The sequence below is a fragment of the Nilaparvata lugens genome, chromosome 8 (assembly GCF_014356525.2).
Source record: "Nilaparvata lugens isolate BPH chromosome 8, ASM1435652v1, whole genome shotgun sequence".
NCBI classification, from domain to species: Eukaryota; Metazoa; Arthropoda; class Insecta; order Hemiptera; family Delphacidae; genus Nilaparvata; species Nilaparvata lugens.
The window spans coordinates 33,202,988-33,222,943 of NC_052511.1; the positions used below are offsets into that span (position 1 = coordinate 33,202,988).

Below are 19,956 nucleotides of genomic sequence, written 5' to 3' on the forward strand. Positions count from 1 at the left end.
TACCTATGGCAATAGGGCAAGGAAAGTAAAAAGAGCTGCGGGCTCAAAAATTGTGTTCCAAACTTTTCCCTCTTTACCTTTCTTAGCATTCGTTGCCTAGACTATAACCCACATATGTTCAATTTCGGATTAATGATAGTGTTTCTTGTTTGTTTCAGTTCGGAAGAAGCCAGAACTAAAGAGTCTGACTAGACCTGGGTAATTCTGACTGTCTCAACGTAAGGAGAATCTCTTTCAAAAGACCAGAAATCTAGCCTCGCAAAGGTTCTTTAATATTAAGTTTTGAATAATGGGAAGCAAACGAAAATGCATAAATTAGAATAATTAATTTAGCTTAATCGAGAGGCCAAACATACTTTTGTTTGTAGCCATTTGCACACATATCTATCAATTTTGATAATGTTATCAGGAGGATATAAATTATGATCTCATTCATTACGAAATATTATATATTCAAATGATATTCCTCTCTATGAAGTGTTCTCGTATTGTCTTGTTTGTTCCTTGGATATATTGACAATTAATCTTTAAAGCAGACTAGATAATCATTAGATACCGTATTCAACTTTTGAAATCTATTAATCCAATTAGATGTAGATTTATAAATGCCTTCTAGTTTACTCCAAGCTAAAAACTTTCTCCTGTAGATTTTGAATGACCGAGTAAATCTGTACTTACAGATTAGTTTTAAATTGCAATTTATGCTCCAAGAAATCTCTTAAAAGTCCTTTTTATAGCATTTTGCCATATTATATAATATTGCATTTCTTTAGATTTAGACTATAGCCTTCTAGTCTCAATCAGGGGCAGTGTGCAGGCTAATTGTGACCTGGACTTTTACGAAAGTTTTCATTGCCAAAACATAGGAAATGTGTATATACCATATGTAAAAAAACATATTCAGTTTAACATAGCATATATTATATTTCCAAAATTATAATCAATAAAATAAAATGAAATGCTTGACATTGACCATGGTTTTAAATCAGACCACTAAGTACAAAATTTGCTGTTTTGATTTGGTTATTGGCTTTTCAAGCTTATCGATTGTGTTTATTTTGAAATAACAGTAGGCCTATTTTGTTTTCTATGATAGAATTGTTTTTGCATTACATGCCCTTGGACGCTCTAATAATCCTCTCAACCATGGTACACATGGATGTATACAGTGGAGCTGGAGTATTAGCATTACCGTATGTAGAGAACGCCGCCAGCTCTAGTTTCAATTCAAGATTAACATATTTTATATTAATTTTGTTGAAAAATATCATATAAGTATAATGTAGCCTACTCACGAATTGAAACGTCCCTTTTATATTATACTATAATGTAATTGTTTTGTTGGGCCTTTTCTTCATACCGTATTCATACAGTGATGTTATTATTGTTCCCAGTAAATAGAAGCCATATTTAAATAGTTAATTATGGTTATGAAAAGAAGCATTCCAGGTTAAATAGGCAAAGTCATAAATCTAAATTAATTACAACGACATTTGTCAATTTCTAATTATTAGTAGGCCTATAGTATTTATCATCAACTCAATACCTTCCATTTTTCCTAGTCAATATGGCATAGATTATATTGATATGTATCAATATTTGAATAGATGTAAGATGAGATTTGTAAAGCAATAATGTATAAACAGTTCACTATATTTATAATATTATTGATATAGTTACTAGTGATTTAAGTATTTTTTGTTATTTTGATACCGTTGTTCGATGCTAAGAGACTGTGATACACTGATGAGGCCTGTAATTATTTAGGTACTTGTTGGGTAATTCTCAATAATGGATTATAATTCTGAGATCATTTTTGACTTGTGATTTGGAGTCTTTACAATGGCTATCGATTGTCTGTGTATCGCTTTGTAGTGATGGTATGTTGGAGGCCTATAGTATAATAGCAGTCCATGAAGTAGTATATTATATATTATTTTTTCTCTAACAGTGGAAGCATGGTGGGCGGCGAAGGTATCAATCAATTAATCATGTTCGAGTGTTGCATGTATGTGGAGCTGTGTATGTTTAGACACATCTTAATTCATGCATTATATTAATAATAATACAAAAAATCTTTACTGACATTCCAACACTTGATAAATTTACTACAGCAATGGCCTTCAGGCCGTCTGCCAAAATACATGCGCATTATATTAAGGCTGTGCAAAGGCTAAAAATAAACTTTCTACTCGTGATAAATTTCAAAGTTTTTCGATTTGTATATTATATAAAGCTATCAAAATGAAAAAGTTTTCTCAGGAAAACATTTTTTTCCGATCATTACTTTTTGAGATATGAGCGCCGAAAGTTTAAATTTTTGGGACAGAACATTTCAAATTCGGTAAGAGATAAATCCTTGAGATTCAGAGGATAAATTCTACTTGGTATTATTGATCGAATAAAACAAAAAATCAATTCTTGAGTAATTTATTCAATTTATTAAAAATAACATTTAGTTATTTCTGGAAAATTTAATTTATCCTCTGAATCTCATGGATATATCTCTTACCGAATTTGAAATGATCTGTCCCAAAAATTTAAACTTTAGGCGCTCATATCTCAAAAAGTAATGATCGGAAAAAAATGTTTTCCTGAGAAAACTTTTTCATTTTGATATGAAAATCGAATAACTTTGAAAATTATCACCATTAGAAAGTTTATTTTTAGCCTTTGCACAGCCTTAAGCATTCTCTATGTTGAAGCTACCGTTGCCGCTCCACTGTTTTCACCCTGAATGAAGCTTACATGACCTATTTATGGGTACGATACTGGTTTTCCTTTCGGATGAAATTCACAGTTTTGTGACAACATGCAGTTTCAGAGCTATTACTTTTATAGCATCTATTATGGAGTGTAATCTAATTTGATCATAACATCAGTTCACTAACACGAATTTCTTGCGGATGATTCCATAATTCCTGCCGTACATATTAGAAATTGAAAACTTGTTCAAACAGTTATTAATTCACTATTCCAAATATCTCATCATATTGAAATATTTTCTATAATCTTGCATTCTTACCCTCTACAAAAGAAATGTCTTCCTCAGGTTACAAGATAAGACGATGAAAACCTGCACTGTCAGGGTCCTATTATTACCGTATAATATACCAACGGATAACAACGGCACCGCGGTGTTATCCTTTCTCAAGTCTCAGCAATAAGTTGACTACTGGATCTCTGTTCAGGTTTTCATTAAATTTATTAATCATAAATTAGTAAAATGATCTCATCCCAGATTCGATCGTTGGTTCCATTAGATGGTGCATCATTTCACGGCAGTTGATTGTGATTGGATTTTAGAGTAACTGGCCGCAATTAAGTAATTTAGTTTTGTTGTTGAATTTATCATTATTGATAGGAACTATAAAACTAGTACTTTCCCATTATTGAAGTGAATCTTGATATACATTTTCATAGAGACATCCTCGTACATAATTATGATTGAAAACAACAATAGATTTGTAGCTATCAAAATAAAATAAACAATCTAGAAAGATGTTTATTCTTTGCTATTAATAATAAAGTGAGCGACTTTCAGTTAGTAGTAGCATATAAACGAGAAACCCAATGATGTAGATCATTTACAGCATGCTTCCATTTGATGTTTCTTCAGAAATATTGAGTAATAATTAGTGTAGAATTTCAGCAGTGCCTAGTGTTTGAATTGTTATTAATAAACATGTTTGTAATCTCCAAATAGTATATTCCATTACAAATACATTAGTAATAAGTTGTGTTATCACTAATAGTTTATTTCCAATTATATTGTTATATATGTTTAAAAAGAGTTATCGAATTTGAAAACAAATAGAAATTTTCTTATTCAGTTACTTCATCTTATTATCCTACTACTACCTTATCCCATTTCTTAATTGGTTTAAATAAGTTTCTATTTATAGTACTTTTTATCAATTCAGTTTGATATTTATTTATCTATTGGCTTACATTCTCGTCATAAGAGATCCCATCAGGTCAGACAAAAAATAAAAACCTTGCCATGTAATACTTTCTACGTAGCCAATGAATATATCATCAGATAACTTCGTAGTGGATACAGTATGGCTTCAAAAAGTTTTATTCGACTGCTGCCTCAAGACTATTGAAATAACGAAGAACACAGAAATGAGTCTTTAAATAAAAACAATTTATTAATACATTACAAATTACTTGACTTCCTTAACCTGGAGACCTGCAAAAAGAAAGAAAAGCATGATTAGTAATTGCAAAAGTCTGATCACTAAATATTTTTACTTTCCTTGCCCTACCATACCATTGCCTTACCATAGGTAAGGAAAGTATTGCTTTCCAAAAAAAATTAAGGTACCCCAATTTCAAGTTTTCTATACGTTTCAAGGTCCCCTGAGTCCAAAAACATGATTTTTGGGTATTGGTCTGTGTGTGTGTATGTGTGTGTGTGTGTATGTCTGTGAACACGATAACTCCATTCCTAATTAACCGATTGACTTGAAATTTTAAACTTAAGGTCCTTATACCATGAGGACCCGACAATAAGAAATTCAATAAAATTCAATTCAAGATGGCGGAAAAAATGGCGGATAATTACTAAAAAACCATGTTTTTCACGTTTTTCTCGAAAATGGCTCTAACGATTTTCTTCAAATTTACACCATGGATAGCTATTTATAAGCCCTATCAACTGAAATGAGTCTCATTTCAGGGAAAATTTCAGGAGCTCCGTAATATTATTGAGAAAAATGGCGGATAATGACTAAAAAACCATGTTTTTCACGGTTTTCTCGAAAACGGCTCCAACGATTTTCTTCAAATTTATACCATAGATAACTATTCATAAGCCCTATCAACTGGCATGAGTCTCATTTCTGGGAAAATTTCAGGAGCTCCGTAATATTCTTGAGAAAAATGGCGGATAATGACTAAAAAACCATGTTTTTCACGGTTTTCTCGAAAACGGCTCTAACGATTTTCTTCAAATTTATACCATGGATAGCTATTTATAAGCCCTATCAACTGACATGAGTCTCATTTCTGTGAAAATTGCAGGAGCTCCGTAATATTCTTGAGAAAAATGACAGTTACTAAAAAACCATGTTTTTCACGATTTTCTCAAAAACGGCTCTAACGATTTTTTTCAAATCCATACCCTGTATAGTTATTTATTAGCTCTATCAACTGACATGAGTCTTTTTCCTGGGGTACTAATGGGGGGTCCACCCAATCCTTGAGAAATGGACTTTGTAACCTCCTTCTCGTGCATGAGGTAGGTAGGAACACGGTTTTTACTTTTTCTTCTTCCATATACCGTGGGTAGGTAGAGCAGTTTATAAAAAGAACACAGTCATAGTCAAGATATTTCATCTGTAGAACAGCTGTTTTGACGAATTTAAAAAAAAAAAAAACATCGAATTTCACAATATTTACATAACCTGGAGACCTGCAAAAAGAAAGAAAAGCATGATTAGTAATTGCAAAAGTCTGATCACTAAATATTTTTTTTTACAAATGATAGTTTACCCAATTTTTTAAGAATATGCTCTAATAATATTTCATGTGAACTTATTGATAACTTGACAATTAGTTTTTTTGTAATAAAAAGTGGATGATAGGTTCAGCAGCTCAACTGCTGGTTGGTTTTAATTTATTTAGTTCCACTCTTGAATAGAGAACAAAGAAAAACTCAAAGATGAGAGTTGTGTACAGTACTAGACTAGACATTATTTAATATTATCATTTTCAAGAACAGCTTGTACATCAGAGGTTCCTTGGAAGCATAAAATCTTCATTTGGTATTCAGGATGCAGTTTTACATCATATGTACAAGGTGCTGGCTATCATTGGTCTATTTTATATAAAATTGAGCTTCTTGAGGTGCGTACAGACTTTCGCTCTGCTCCGCAACCGAACGTCACTCCAGCAGAGCGATTGATGATCGACCGGGGAGCAAGAGTGGTTCGACCGGGGAACGCGAGAAGATCTAACATCTTCCGTAACGTTCACATGATGGGTGCGTGGGCGGAGCGACTGTGGTTCGATGGAGAAACGAGGGCGGAGCGTGCTCGGTGCGGGTTGGAAGCGCGTTTATGTGTACGCAGCTTTAGATAGTACCTCAAGAAAATATTTTTAGAAATGTTTTATGCTTAAAACTGAAATGAATTGTACATCAGAGGTTCCTTGGAAGCATAAAATCTTCATTTGGTATTCAGGATGCAGTTTTACATCATATGTACAAGGTGCTGGCTATCATTGGTCTATTTTATATAAAATTGAGCTTCTTGAGGTGCGTACAGACTTTCGCTCTGCTCCGCAACCGAACGTCACTCCAGCAGAGCGATTGATGATCGACCGGGGAGCAAGAGTGGTTCGACCGGGGAACGCGAGAAGATCTAACATCTTCCGTAACGTTCACATGATGGGTGCGTGGGCGGAGCGACTGTGGTTCGATGGAGAAACGAGGGCGGAGCGTGCTCGGTGCGGGTTGGAAGCGCGTTTATGTGTACGCAGCTTTAGATAGTACCTCAAGAAAATATTTTTAGAATTGTTTTATGTTTAAAACTGAAATGAATTGTACATCAGAGGTTCCTTGGAAGCATAAAATCTTCATTTTTAATGTTCAGGATGCAGAGTTTTACATCATTTTTACAATTCAGAAAAAATAAGACAAAAAAGAATTCAAAGTAAATAGAATTTACATTGATTTAGAATCAATGTAATAAGAATCAATATAATTTAGAATCAATATAGCCAATTTTGGCTATATCAAAAATAATGTACTGAGAATAATAATTTTTTGGAGGCAAAAACTTGACGAATCTCTCGGTTCTCTCAATGATCACAGAAATTCACAAATTGATACGAAAACAATATTTTACATCAGAGGTTCCTTGGAAGCATAAAATCTTCACGCTGTATTCAGGATGCAGTTTTACATCAAATGTAAAAGGTGCTGGCTATCATTGGTCTATTTTATATAAAATCGAGCTTCTTAGATAGTACCTCAAGAAAATATTTTTAGAATTGTTTTATGTTTAAAACTGAAATGAATTGTACATCAGAGGTTCCTTGGAAGCATAAAATCTTCATTTTTAATGTTCAGGATGCAGAGTTTTACATAATTTTTACAATTCAGAAAAAATATTACAAAAAAGAATTCAAAGTAAAATAGACTTTACATTGATTTAGAATCAATGTAATAAGAATCAATATAATTTATAAGAATCAATATAATTTAGAATCAATATAACCAATTTTGGATATATCAAAAACAATGTACTGAGAATAATAATTTCTTGGAGGCAAAAATCTTGATGAATCTCTCGGTTCTCTCATTGATCACAGAAATTCACAAATTGATAATATTTTTAGAATTGTTTTATGTTTAAAACTGAAATGAATTGTACATCAGAGGTTCCTTGGAAGCATAAAATCTTCATTTTTAATGTTCAGGATGCAGAGTTTTACATAATTTGTACAATTCAGAAAAAATATGACAAAAAAGAATTCAAAGTAAAATAGACTTTACCATTGATTTAGAATCAATGTAATAAGAATCAATATAATTTAGAATCAATATAGCCAATTTTGGCTATATCAAAAATAATGTACTGAGAATAATAATTTCTTGGAGGCAAAAATCTTGATGGTTCTCTCAATGATCACAGAAATTCACAAATTGATACGTAAACAATATTTTACATCAGAGGTTCCTTGGAAGTATAAAATCTTCACGCTGTATTCAGGATGCAGAGTTGTACATCATTTGTAAAATTTCAATTAAGCAATTTATGATAGAAACTATGACACACTCTAAAGGCAAATAATGCACAAAGCAGCACACAGGCGGAGAAAAAATTGAACGCAGACGTGAGAAACTTATGAAAAGAGGCGGTAATCTGTGTGCGTTGCTGTCTGCTGCTATGTGCGTTCACCTCAACAATTTCTCATCAACCAATTATAATTGCGTAAAACTAATATAATTTTGACACATTAATTAAACATATAAAATTAAAATTGTATAATTCAGAGCTTCCTTGGAAGCACAAGATCTTCATGCTGTGTTCAGAATACTGAGTTGTATATAATTTGTATGAATATCAAGAAAGCTTAGGCACTTTATAATGAGATGCAATACCCGAAACCGGCAGTATTCTAAGAAAATCAAAGGTTAATAGTGATTTTATATATCATAAAAATATCAATTAGCCCTGAGATCAATTAGAAATCTAGTTATTTGAATCAAGGACACAAGTAATAACCATGTTAAATCAAATAGATTCACCAAATTCGAAAAACAAATAAAATTGTACATCAGAGGTTCCTTGGAAGCATAAAATCTTCATTAGATGTTCAGGATGCAAAGTTTTACATCATTTGTACAATTTTAAATTGACCAAGTAGCCAGCATGAATTTTATAAATTCAAAATAGTATCAACTTAATTATAATTTCCAATTTTACTACAAGAGTTAGAAGTCCAAGAATTGCTTTCTATTCGTTCATGTATTTACTGTACTTGAAATAATATTTTCGCCACACTGCACAGAAAGCAGCTGTTTTCCAGTCCCTACGTAGATCTGAAAGACATTGTTCGCAGACGACTCTCGTCTGACGTCAGAACAGGTTTCTTTCCGGCTAAGGCCGTAAAGAAAGAGTACCCTTTCCGGCCGCTTTTTGAAAATTTTTGAAAATGTGTTTGGACAACTGTGCCATATGGTGCATTGTGTTCAGGAGGGTGAGATTGGAAATTTCCACCCCACTTTGAGTACCCTATGACGTCTGGTTCTTGAGATATGAGACATCAAAGTTTCCCCCCCTCATAAAACATTCTTATTCATTTATCATTCTTATATAGCTGATACCATAAAGTTAGGCAGCTTCGTGGGTCGCATGGTGTAACTACTCACAGCTGATGTAATGCATCTATTTATTGTCTCTTTTTATTTAAAAATCATCACCTAAGCCAAGCTAGATGACAACTCTACTTGACAACATCAGCTGTTGGAACGCACAAGAGACCCATGAAACCGCCTAACTTTTTGGCGTCAGCTATAGCCTACCTGTAGTGTGGCGAAAAATATTGTACGCGACTCTCTCAGAAAGGTGTTTACGGTATTCGAATAACATATTCCCGGGCTCTGCAAACCTCGCCCGGGAAACTATCCTCATACCATAAACACTAACTTTCTGTGCTTGTAGCGTAATATACTATATCATTCATTATTTACTGCTTTCCAGGTGCTATGACAATAATAATGCAAATGCAACTGACCAGGTGGTAATGACTGCTTCAGTTTCTCTGCCTTTTCGTTGTCTGTGATTACAAGGGTGTACAGATACCTCGAGCAGCGCACCTTGAACTTTGTGCTAGCTGGAATCGTCTTGTTGTTCTTCACGATTTCCTTGTTCTTCTTGATCTTGATGGCTGTAAATTCGACAAAGATCTTTATTCATCTTCTTAAACATCTCAAAATCCAAGAGTTTTTAATAGCCAGTTCAAGGAACTAATCATAGAATCAATACAAATCTATTCACATAACTATCTTGCTAAAATCAATACAAAACCTACATGTCCATTCCATACTATTTTATTTAATCCACTTTCAACTTTCAGAAACGCTTGTGACTAAATCACTATCAGTTTTTAGTTCTCCAATGGTGCTACATTGATATTTTGAATGAAAATTGAAAATAAGTTCGTGGCTTCATGTGACGTTTGATTCAGTGAATGGAAGAATATATTTACAAATATTAAGGAAAAATTTGAAACTGGTAAAATATGGATGATCATCACTATAAATGAACCTAATCAAACAGATGATTGAAAGTAGGCCTACAAGAGTAAAAGTGAGGTACAACATTTGAGTCAACCTCCTTACAAAATAAAGTATTAAATACTGAAAACAAAAATCAACATTTTATTTATACAGGAAACATTATGATGGAAGTAGAAGTAAACACAGGTAAAAGTGTATATTGTTACGAGGGTACAAATATATAACAATGTATTCATCCCTTGGATGCATGTTTCATATTTTGTTCAAAAACTGTACATTCTAAAACTATGAGTGTGGCACTATCAGCCACACTCAACTCTCAAGAATGCCCATGACCCTCAACACAGATGATTACTGCCAAAACGGCAGAACCAAAGCGATTAGGCCATGATATTTAATTTGCCACAGGCGTAACGCTGACAGAGCCATTCAAAGCTGACTGTCTGCTGACTCCATGTGGCACAAATATGGTCTGAATCAGTGCAACCTATTGAAGCTATGCTTCCTTTGTAGCTTCCCTCGTAAAGAAGCGACTTCTTCAAAAGCATTGTGATTTTTCAACAATTTAATATTTATTTAAAATATGGAATTAGTATTTGATCAAAATTTAATTGAAACATCATAGAGTCATCAACTTTCTTTATTGAAAAAGTGATGATTCACTTAGTATAGACACAGTGCTACACCTAGTGAAGAAACACTGAGATCGCGCTACCTTAATTCCCAATATTTTCATTTTTGTCACAATTAAAATATTTGTTTAAAAAAGATGAAATAAATAAATACCTAAGAGAAGAAAGTAATATATATCCAGAGTTAAAGCTATAAGTAAATAAAACTATTGAGTTTATCAAGAATAATGGATTATTACAAATCAAGTGGATGAAGCTCATAGTTCTGATTCAAAATTCAGGTAATTGACACAAAATTATTGTTACATAAAGAAAATTTATATATACTTGGAAACTGAAAATAATAACTTTTTCAATTTTTTTTTTCATTTGGTAATACCTGTAATAAAATATGAATTTAATAAATACTTACATTTAGCATCTTTCCTCCTGGCCTTCAAAAGGAAGTCTTTGATTTCTTTGATTTCTCGCGGCTGGAAAAAATTGAATAGTTTGATAAAAATTATATTTGATAAAAAAATTATCTTAAACTTCTGGTTATCACGTCTATTCGAATGACACGAGTGGTCGCTTGTAGTCCTTTTTACAACAATTAGTTATTTTGATGGCAGATATATTTTCCATAAAAAATGGTGTTTATAATAACAATTTATAAAATAAGTCCATTGTAAGACTAATTTTCAAAATTTAAGAACGTCAAATAGTGTCACAATATCATTAGCAATTAGTAGAATCTTATTGGTATAAGGAAGACCCCTAACGTTAAACATGCATGTTCATCATCAACAAACACACAACCATGTTGAACATCATTATGTTTTTCATAAAACTTCTAATCTATACTATAAAGAAGAAAAGAACTGGCTTATACACGTACGGCCCCCCCTGTGGGTTGGGGGGGGGGAGCTTTGAGTCGATCATCGTACTCAAGAATGTGTTGAAAACACCCACAGTATCCATGCTTGTCGTAGGAGGCGACTAAAATGGACCTCAAGGCAACTCCAGAAGTTGCCTTGCCTTCAAACCCACGGGATCTGCTCCATCAGGGCAGTTTCGGAGGGGCAAAAACAAAAACCCAAGAGACCAGAGATGGGTGAAACTCCAGGCACAAATGAGGGTCAAGAGGCTGAGTCGAGGGTGGCCGGGCGCCCTAGAGGCAGTTTGACGTCCCCTCTCTCAGCGGAAGGACCTACAAAAAGGCCAGGAGTGGAAATCACGTAGGTCACGAGTTTGTGGGTAGAGAGGCCAAGACTCACTACTTCAACGAAGGGCGGCCATTCAGGCAAAACTTTTGGGAGAGGTGAGGCTTTTGACCCTGCAAAGTTTCGGAGGGGCAAAAAGAAAAAAAACCAAGAGACCAGTTATGGGTGAAAAACCAGGCACAAATGTGGGTCAAGAGTGAGTTAAGGGTGGCCGGGCACCCTAGAGGTAACTTGGCCGCCCCTTCCTCAGCGGAAGGACCTACAAAGAAGGCCAGGAGTGGAACTCACGTAGGTCACGAGGACTAATCAGTCTGAAGAGACTGCCAAGCATATTACACTGGATTGAGACAAGGATTGCAACCAGGTGAGGAATGAAATGTTAGTATAGGGAAAAACTCCTGGATCTTGTAAATGACATAGGTATTGGTTTGCCTAACTAACATACTACTTGGAAACACAATAAGCTTCGGTTGACGTATGGGGTTCTTTGAACCTTTGGATCCTTGAAACCGTTGTTGAATCAACAACAATCTACAGGTACGGGATAGAAAAATTGAGTTTGACGCATCATCACGTCCGAACTACTGAACTGATTAACTTGAAATTTTGCATTCAGATTATTAAGTAACCGATGATGGTTGAAGGCCTATTGTAAATTATTCAAGATTTCATTACGTCAAGTTTTCAGTTTGTCAAGTTCTAAAAACGGACCCTTGCGGAGGCACGTGTTACCTGCTAGTATAAAATAAACAAAAACAATGAATAAACAAAAAAAAATAGAATAGTCATAATTTAGATAACTCATAATAGCCTACTGATTAGTCATAATTTAGATTTATTGATTTGAATTATAATAATTGAACTCAACAACTACTATTTGTACTATAAAAATAAACAACATACGCTTGCTTTCAGAAGCAAGCAATGTAAAAATTGTTTTTAATACTACAAATTGATTAATTTGTACTTTTTTCAACAAGTCGACTGCCGGAAAATTAACTATTTGAGTAACTGTACATTCTAAAACTATGAGTGTAGCACTATCAGCCAAACTCAACTCTCAAGAATGCTCATGACCCTCAACACAGATGATTACTGCCAGAACGGCAGAACCAAAGTGATTGGGCCACGATATTTGATTTGCCACAGGTGTAACGCTGACAGAGCCATGCAAAGCTGACTGTCTGCTGACTCCATGTGGCACCAATCCATAATAAAAAACAAAAAAAAACACTTCACTTCAATGAATAAACCAAAAAAAAAGAAAGAATAGTCATAATTTAGATAACTCATAATACTGATTAGTCATAATTTAGATTTATTGATGTGAATTATGATAATTGAACTCAACAACTACTATTTGTACTATAAAAATAAACAACATACGCTTGCTTTCAGAAGCATGGGCTACTTTTTAACAAATTAAAAAAAAACAATATAAAAATCTTGAAGTACCCTTTATTTTTTAAAAACTTTAAAATAGTTCAACAACTAGTTTCGACCCTAAAAAATAGGTCATTTTCAAGGTTGAAAATTAAAAATTGAGGGTGCTTCAAGATTTTTATACTGTTTCTATTAATTTGTTAAAATAAACAAGTATAATTTATGTAATAATAAATCGTAGAAGCCGTAATTTTGATAAAATCAATTGACCATGCAGAGAATGGGTTCCACAACGCTATAACCCATTACAACATAACAGCATTAAAAGTTGAAAGTTTATTAATAATATATAGGCTAGTAGTCCTAACAAACAAACGATTGAAAACTAATAATTTACAACAATGTATACATATTAGCATATTTAAGTTAAAATATAAAACTCACAGACAAAGACATTCATAATAGAATATACACCTTCAAAACATAGGCTACTAATAATAGGCCAAACCTTGTAACTTTAGTAGGTTTATGCTAAATAATTTAAAAAAAAAAAATAATGTCTGAACCATGAAAACAGGTTGAATTTAATCCTACTTTATAATTTTTATAATTCTTCAAGTTAAATTAGCAGTAGCGAATCAAGAGTTTTCTATACTATTTATGGTCTATAGAGGTTATGTTAGTAGTTGTAGCATACATTGAGTAAACATCGTACACAGACAGTAATTTAAAAAGCCTTAAATGTTTTTTAAAACCGATGTTATAAGTAAATAAAGATATGTTTCAATGGATTAATAAAAGATTTGAAAAATTTGTAAATAACTCACCATTTTTAGTCAAGCCGTCAAGCGACACGTTGAGATTCTGAAAGAAGACAGTACGAAAAATTATTAAAAATACTTTTGATTGCTGGCTTCTCAAATAATAAAACAAATTACAACGAATTGAATACAAGAATATTGTTTTTAATAAAAAATAAATTGGATGATATACGATACAAAATGTATAAAATGCTAAACCTTACCTTCAAAATCGAGAATCTTCAATCTCAAAGGAAGACTGGTCACCGGAAATGAATGGTAAAAACCAAGTCCTGGATGAGGAACGTTCCGTTGTTCCAACGTACACTTAGCATTGAATAAAATAAATAATACCTCGTTGAAAAATGAATTTACTAATATACTCAGGTAAGTTTCTAATATTTTCCGATAAAATATAAATAAGGATATAACCATCATTCAAATTTTATTTATAAAGTTGATTAATTTTATAATCTTTATTTCAATGTTTTTTCCTAGGTTGGTAAACATGTACTTAGTTACCATGGCAACAAAATACAAAAGACCGTCAACAATCACCACTGACATTTTCAAGTCATTCATTTTACTTGAATAAAAAAGTAATAAATCTTATAAGACATGTTGCTTTATTACTTTTATATTAGTCGTTGATTATTTGAGCTGTACAGGACATGCCTCTAAATATCCACAGAACTAAAATAGTTATTCTAGGTAAGTCGGGATTTTTACTTACCGTATGTAGTCAAATTTGTTTTATCAAGTTAAGGTGCGTTTACACCAAAGTTGTCAACAAAGCGTTTAGTTTCCGTTCTTATAGATTCTATTAGATTGAACCGAACTTAACCTCATGTGTTTGGTAAGTTATATTTAATGCAATAGAATCTATAAGAACGGAAAACTTTGGTGTAAACGCAGCTTAGCTCACTGTAATACGAATTTTATCACACCGTTCAATTACTATTTTACTTACAGAAGTAATATACTTCTTATTACTTACTCTGAAATACGTGCACAAAGTTTCTCTGCTGCACTCAAGAAACCATTCCGCCCTCGCTTAAGGCTCGTGCGTAAACATTTCTTTCGGTGCAGCAATCTGTCACTTTGCGCACTAGTTGTACAAATAACTATTTCAAATTCATGCTCATCATTTTTATTTCTGCAATGGGAATTTACTCATGAAATCTTGAATTTTAGGAGATTCGGCCGTTGGAAAAACTGCTCTAACACAAATGTTTGTTTCTGATGGCACCAATTTTCCTAAAAACTACAATATGGTAAGTTATTATAATAAAATATAAATTTCCAACCACACTCTGGCACTTGCCTCACTCTATCGATGAAAGCACCTCAAATTTGTCGAAGACATAATCATTCATAAATTTCGACTGGGAAAATATCAGTTAATTCTTAAGCTGCGTACACATATCCGCGCTTCCAACCCGCACCGAGCACGCTCCGCCCTCGTTCCTCCATCGAACCACAGTCGCTCCACCCACGCACCCATCATGAACGTTACGGAAGATGTTAGATATTCTCGCGCTCCCCGGTCGAAACACTGTTGCTCCCCGGTCGATCATCAATCGCTCTGCTGGAGTGACGTTCGGTTGCGGAGCAGAGCGAAAGTCTGTACGCACCTTTACAATAGTCAAAAACTTCTATTTTATGTTTCAGACTTCACTCATCTTTCCAAAATGATGAATTAATCAATTGTATTCATCAGAAATTTTGAAGGATTATTCCTTTTTCTCAATTTTTCTACTTATACTTAGGGTGTGCTCACATTGAATGCGTGTATATGCAAGTGCACGTCAGATCATGCATGAGCCGAAGATAAGATGAAGATCTGGAAAGTGCCACTGAAACACCTTGTGACCTGCAGCATTAGACTCAGCAGGATACCTTGATCACTGTCGGCCTATCTTCACCAGACTGGGTATCTATACGGTCTCCTTGCTACACATAGTCATTATCACTCAATGACAAGACGAGCCGATAAGCATTCTTATAATACAAGAGGAAAAGCTGAAATTGATGTACACTTCTGCAGATTGAACAATAAAAGAGCCAGTTTCCGTGTACTGCCACAGAAGATCTTCAACGCGCTGCCAGACATGGTGAGGGATCTGGATGTCAGAAGTTTTGGTGCAAGGATTAGAGCCTGGCTGCGTGGGGTGCCATTTTACTCTGTGGCTGAATACGTTGAGGCCGACAAGACTTTAATTTAATTTGATTTGAGCTGAGTGATACAGAATCCGACCGAACATCTCGATCTGTTGTTTAGCTTTAAAAACATTAATGTTTGTGTCAAGTTGTGTTCAAAATATTTCTATAATCTACGAACGATGACTAACTTCGGTCCATCCAGGAAGCTGGTTAACTGGTTAATGATGGAAGGAGATAAGGAGTAAGCATGAAGCTGCTCACACTGAACGCAGCCAGAAAGTACACGCTTTCAGTGTGAGTGTTCGTACTGCTCTTCCACATTTCGTTGCTCATCTGCACGCGCTTGGCTTGGTCATGCATAACCAAGCGTGCACTTGCATATATGCGCATTCAATGTCATCACACTACCCCACACTCAAACTACAATCAGAGAGAACTTATACTTTTTTTTATGCGATGCCAACAGCACTCTAGTTTTGTGTAATTAATGGAACCAAAGTAGAAAAAACAACATTATATATATTGTGCTTTTATTTCATTGAAAAATTAATCTACTCATAATATCAATTTATTTTCAATGGTCTCATGGATAATCTGTATTTATTTCTTCCTTATATTGAGATGCAACATCTTTTCAATTATTCCATTTAATTTATCCTTGAACACCAATCTGGTAAGAGGTAAACACGAGTAACCTTCGGTTACGGTTCTCGAATCTTACATCTCTCATATTACATAGACCTAATAATACAAATAGTGAGTCAGAAAGTGTATACACAAAAACTATACGACCGCATAATAAGAATAATTTCAATCGATTGCAGACAATATCAGTGGACGTTCATCAGAAACAAATTATAATTCCTTCGACTGACCATGCAGTTGAATTTCTGATTTTCGACTCATCAGGCTCAGACTACTTCCGAGAGGCATTGCCCAAGTGCTGGACTGAGTCGTCCCTATTGGCTATTGTCTATGACGTCACCCAGCAGGAATCGTTCGAGTCGGTGCCTGATTGGCTGGACACGGCTTTGAGTAGCCAATGGGCGTCCAGCAGCAGTCACCGGCCCTTGGCTCAGGCTTTGATAGCCAATAAGATTGATCTCACTGCTCGCAGATTCGTTACCGAGGAAATAGGTCGCAAAATGGCCGACAAGTATGATTTTCAGTACTTTGAAACGTCAGCGGTAAGGAAAATTGCAATTTAAACCTGAATCACAAAATCAGCATAATATTCATCTAAAAGTTGGTTTCGCACACAACAGCGACAGTGAACATATAATTCCCATGAGTTGTAATAGTATTCATACTTACTCAGCCGGGCTGAGTGGGATTATCGTGGGACAATCCTATCGTGGGAATTATATTTTCACTGTCACTGTTGAGTGCCAATCCAGCTTAGTAGTTTATTTCCAAAAAAGTTCAAATAAATTTTTATTCATTACTAAAAAATATAAACACAAATTGCAGTTTTTTGTTGAGGGTGATGCCCACATGAGCTTTAGGCTTGTGCGTGGGTAATGAGACGGATGATAATGAGAGATGAGTAGATTAAGGGCCGGTTTCCGAGCTCAGGATTCAGCCAAGTTCTAGACTTTAAATAGCTAGTCAGAAAATTGGCCTACCGTACCGAAGCGGGGCGTAGTCGTAGTCTACGGTACGTTTAAATTAAATTTCGAAAAACTAGAAAATTGAATACAAAATAAAATATAGAGAGAATGGTGTAAAGTTAGAGCTATTTTGAATCATTTAGGAATGTTTCATTTCGTCAAGGGAAAACGTGTGCAATTTAAAGAAAACTACGATTACGCCCGGTTTCGGAAAGCCAATTTTCTGACTCCAGCTGTTTAAAGTCTAGAACTTAGCTAAATGCTGAGCTCGGAAACCGGCCCTAAGTGTTAATAATGAGAATGGGTGAAAACATAGTGGAGCGGTGAAGGTAGCTTCAAGCTTGAGAGTGTTGAAAATCATGCATGTATTTAAATTATGGTACACTTAAAGGAATGGTGTGTTTAGACCCGACTATTCAAATACATGCATTATTCATTCTCAAATTTGAAGCTACATTAGCCGATCCACTATGTTTTTACTCTTTTGAGCTTATACTGGAATATATTTCAATTCTTGGTAGAATATTATTCATGATAAGGTACAGCAGATGAATTGTGGTTATCTGTTCAATGTAAGCTGTGATTGCGATTAACAATAATTAAAAAATTATAGTATTTACTACGTTGTCGTCTTCAGTTATTTGTTTGATGATTTTTTCAATTGATACAGAAGATTACTGTATTTGTTTTTTAAAATTATTTTCAGAATATTCTCCAGATTTTTATGAATCAACAAATTAATAACTGAATCAATAGTAATTGTACAAAAGAGGTTGCAAAAGTATTTAAATCTAGATTTATATGTAGGTTGTACTAGGCGTGTGCTTGTTGAACAATTGATAAGATGGTGATGAGAGATGAGACCAAGTTTTAGATGAGTAGAAAAATGATCAATATTCATGAATTCCTAACAAAATAATATTGGATAATTTATCAAACTATTTCTGTTACAGAAAGAAAATCAAGGAATTGAGGATGTGTTCATACGGTTCGCAAAAGAATGTCTAACGAACTCAAATGTCGGGTCTCCAAAAAGGATATAAAATTTTTGAAGTTTTCTTTTGTAGAGTTATTGTTAAATTGCAAATAAATATGATTTTAAAAGAAATAGCTTTTATTTTTATTACACTTTGTTCACAAACAAATTTTCAGTGAGCTTGAATTATGTCAAGATTTTCTTAATTACACAATTGCACAACATGACAGATACAGTTCTGATTACAGATAGATAGTACAGTGTTTTGTAAAGAGTGTGTTTTCTCAATTTTTAACGTAAGAATTGCGGTAGATGTAAAAGAACTGCGATGCTTTTCCACTTTCAAACAATTGTTGTTGTGTAGGTGTAGATAATTATCATGTTGAAACAATCTAAATTATACAAGATTATACTATAAAATATAATTGCACAGGACTTGATTACAGATAAATTGTAAACTTTATCGCTGATATTTAAGGTGAGTCATTCAATTTCTGAATATATTTGTTCAACCAAAGCTAATAACGTAATAATTATAAATATAATAACATTGATCAGTGCGACCAGTAATCCGATATTCTAATTACATTTTTTGTAAAATTTGAACTATACATAACTCTGAAATTATATAATATCGGTAATGATAAAGTTCACAACGCCCATTATTCAAATAATTTTCATGAGGTACACAAATCACTCATTTGGTAAATAAATGTATAGCAGTAGTTGAATTGCGAAAGATTCAGTCTACTTCGTGAACATCAGGATTGAGCAAAGCCGGATGATCATTCAATGGTAGGAGCATTCGCTTTTTGGGAGTTGGTACACCATTCTCGTCCTGAGAAATGGTTCTTGGAGATTCACACTCCACTTGATGGAATGACGTCTTCTTCACCTGGATCTCCAGTTTGTTGTACTGGTTCCTCTAACATGACAAATATTATAGTTATTGTTTTATTCCATTACAATAATACTGAACAGAAATTCTCGATTTTTCCATTATCATGAAAATTGAGAACAAGATAAGCAACAGGCAACTAGCCCTTTCAAGAATGTTATCTATTGAATAAAAGTGACAAATAAAATTATAATACTCTCCAAGTTTGATAATGCAATACATTATTATGAAACAGCTCTTATTCATTATTCAATAAAACTGTTATTATTTATCATTAATTCAAACAAATTCTATTTTTATGTTTATAATTTATTGTAATGACTTCCTGCTTGTAATAATTATGATTCAATCTACCATTGACATTTGTAATGCAATTGATGTTCTCAATTAGCTGCTGCAATAAAGTATTTTGACTTTGACTTTTGACTTATGGTACACTTAAAGGAATGGTGTGTTTAGACCCGACTATTCAAATACATGCATTATTCATTCTCAAATTTGAAGCTACATTAGCCGATCCACTATGTTTTTACTCTTT

The 19,956-nt window shown here is 33.7% G+C and overlaps 3 protein-coding genes across 5 annotated transcripts in view; 2 read left to right on the top strand and 1 right to left on the bottom strand.

The window, feature by feature from the left end:
- LOC111060408 overlaps window positions 1-2,047 on the top strand; it is a 76,573-nt gene extending 74,526 nt beyond the window's left edge. For both annotated transcript variants that reach the window (XM_039434566.1, XM_022348100.2), the window contains one exon: window positions 159-2,047. In XM_039434566.1, coding sequence (XP_039290500.1) covers window positions 159-192 — 34 coding nt within the window. In that variant the 3' untranslated portion in view covers window positions 193-2,047. The remainder of the gene's footprint in view (window positions 1-158) is intronic.
- A 2,082-nt stretch (window positions 2,048-4,129) lies between these two features.
- Window positions 4,130-14,230, bottom strand: LOC111060258 (60S ribosomal protein L38). Its single transcript, XM_039434567.1, has 5 exons — window positions 13,996-14,230; window positions 13,799-13,835; window positions 10,799-10,859; window positions 9,250-9,402; window positions 4,130-4,195 (listed from the first exon to the last, which is right to left on the bottom strand). Exons 2-5 carry the CDS (start codon window positions 13,799-13,801, stop codon window positions 4,170-4,172), a joined length of 243 nt encoding a protein of 80 aa, XP_039290501.1. The 5' UTR covers window positions 13,802-13,835; window positions 13,996-14,230; the 3' UTR covers window positions 4,130-4,169.
- Window positions 14,231-14,281: 51 nt separating this feature from the next.
- On the top strand, window positions 14,282-19,640 carry LOC111060173 (intraflagellar transport protein 27 homolog). 2 transcript variants are annotated; one of them, XM_039434568.1, is made up of 5 exons: window positions 14,326-14,482; window positions 14,966-15,045; window positions 16,759-16,843; window positions 16,874-17,121; window positions 18,498-19,640. In XM_039434568.1, exons 1-5 carry the CDS (start codon window positions 14,443-14,445, stop codon window positions 18,585-18,587), a joined length of 543 nt encoding a protein of 180 aa, XP_039290502.1. In that variant the 5' UTR covers window positions 14,326-14,442; the 3' UTR covers window positions 18,588-19,640. The 2 variants fall into 2 exon arrangements, with proteins under 2 accessions (XP_022203541.2, XP_039290502.1); XM_022347849.2 differs by having other exon boundaries at window positions 14,282-14,482; window positions 16,759-17,121; window positions 18,498-19,636.
- Window positions 19,641-19,956: the final 316 nt, after the last annotated feature.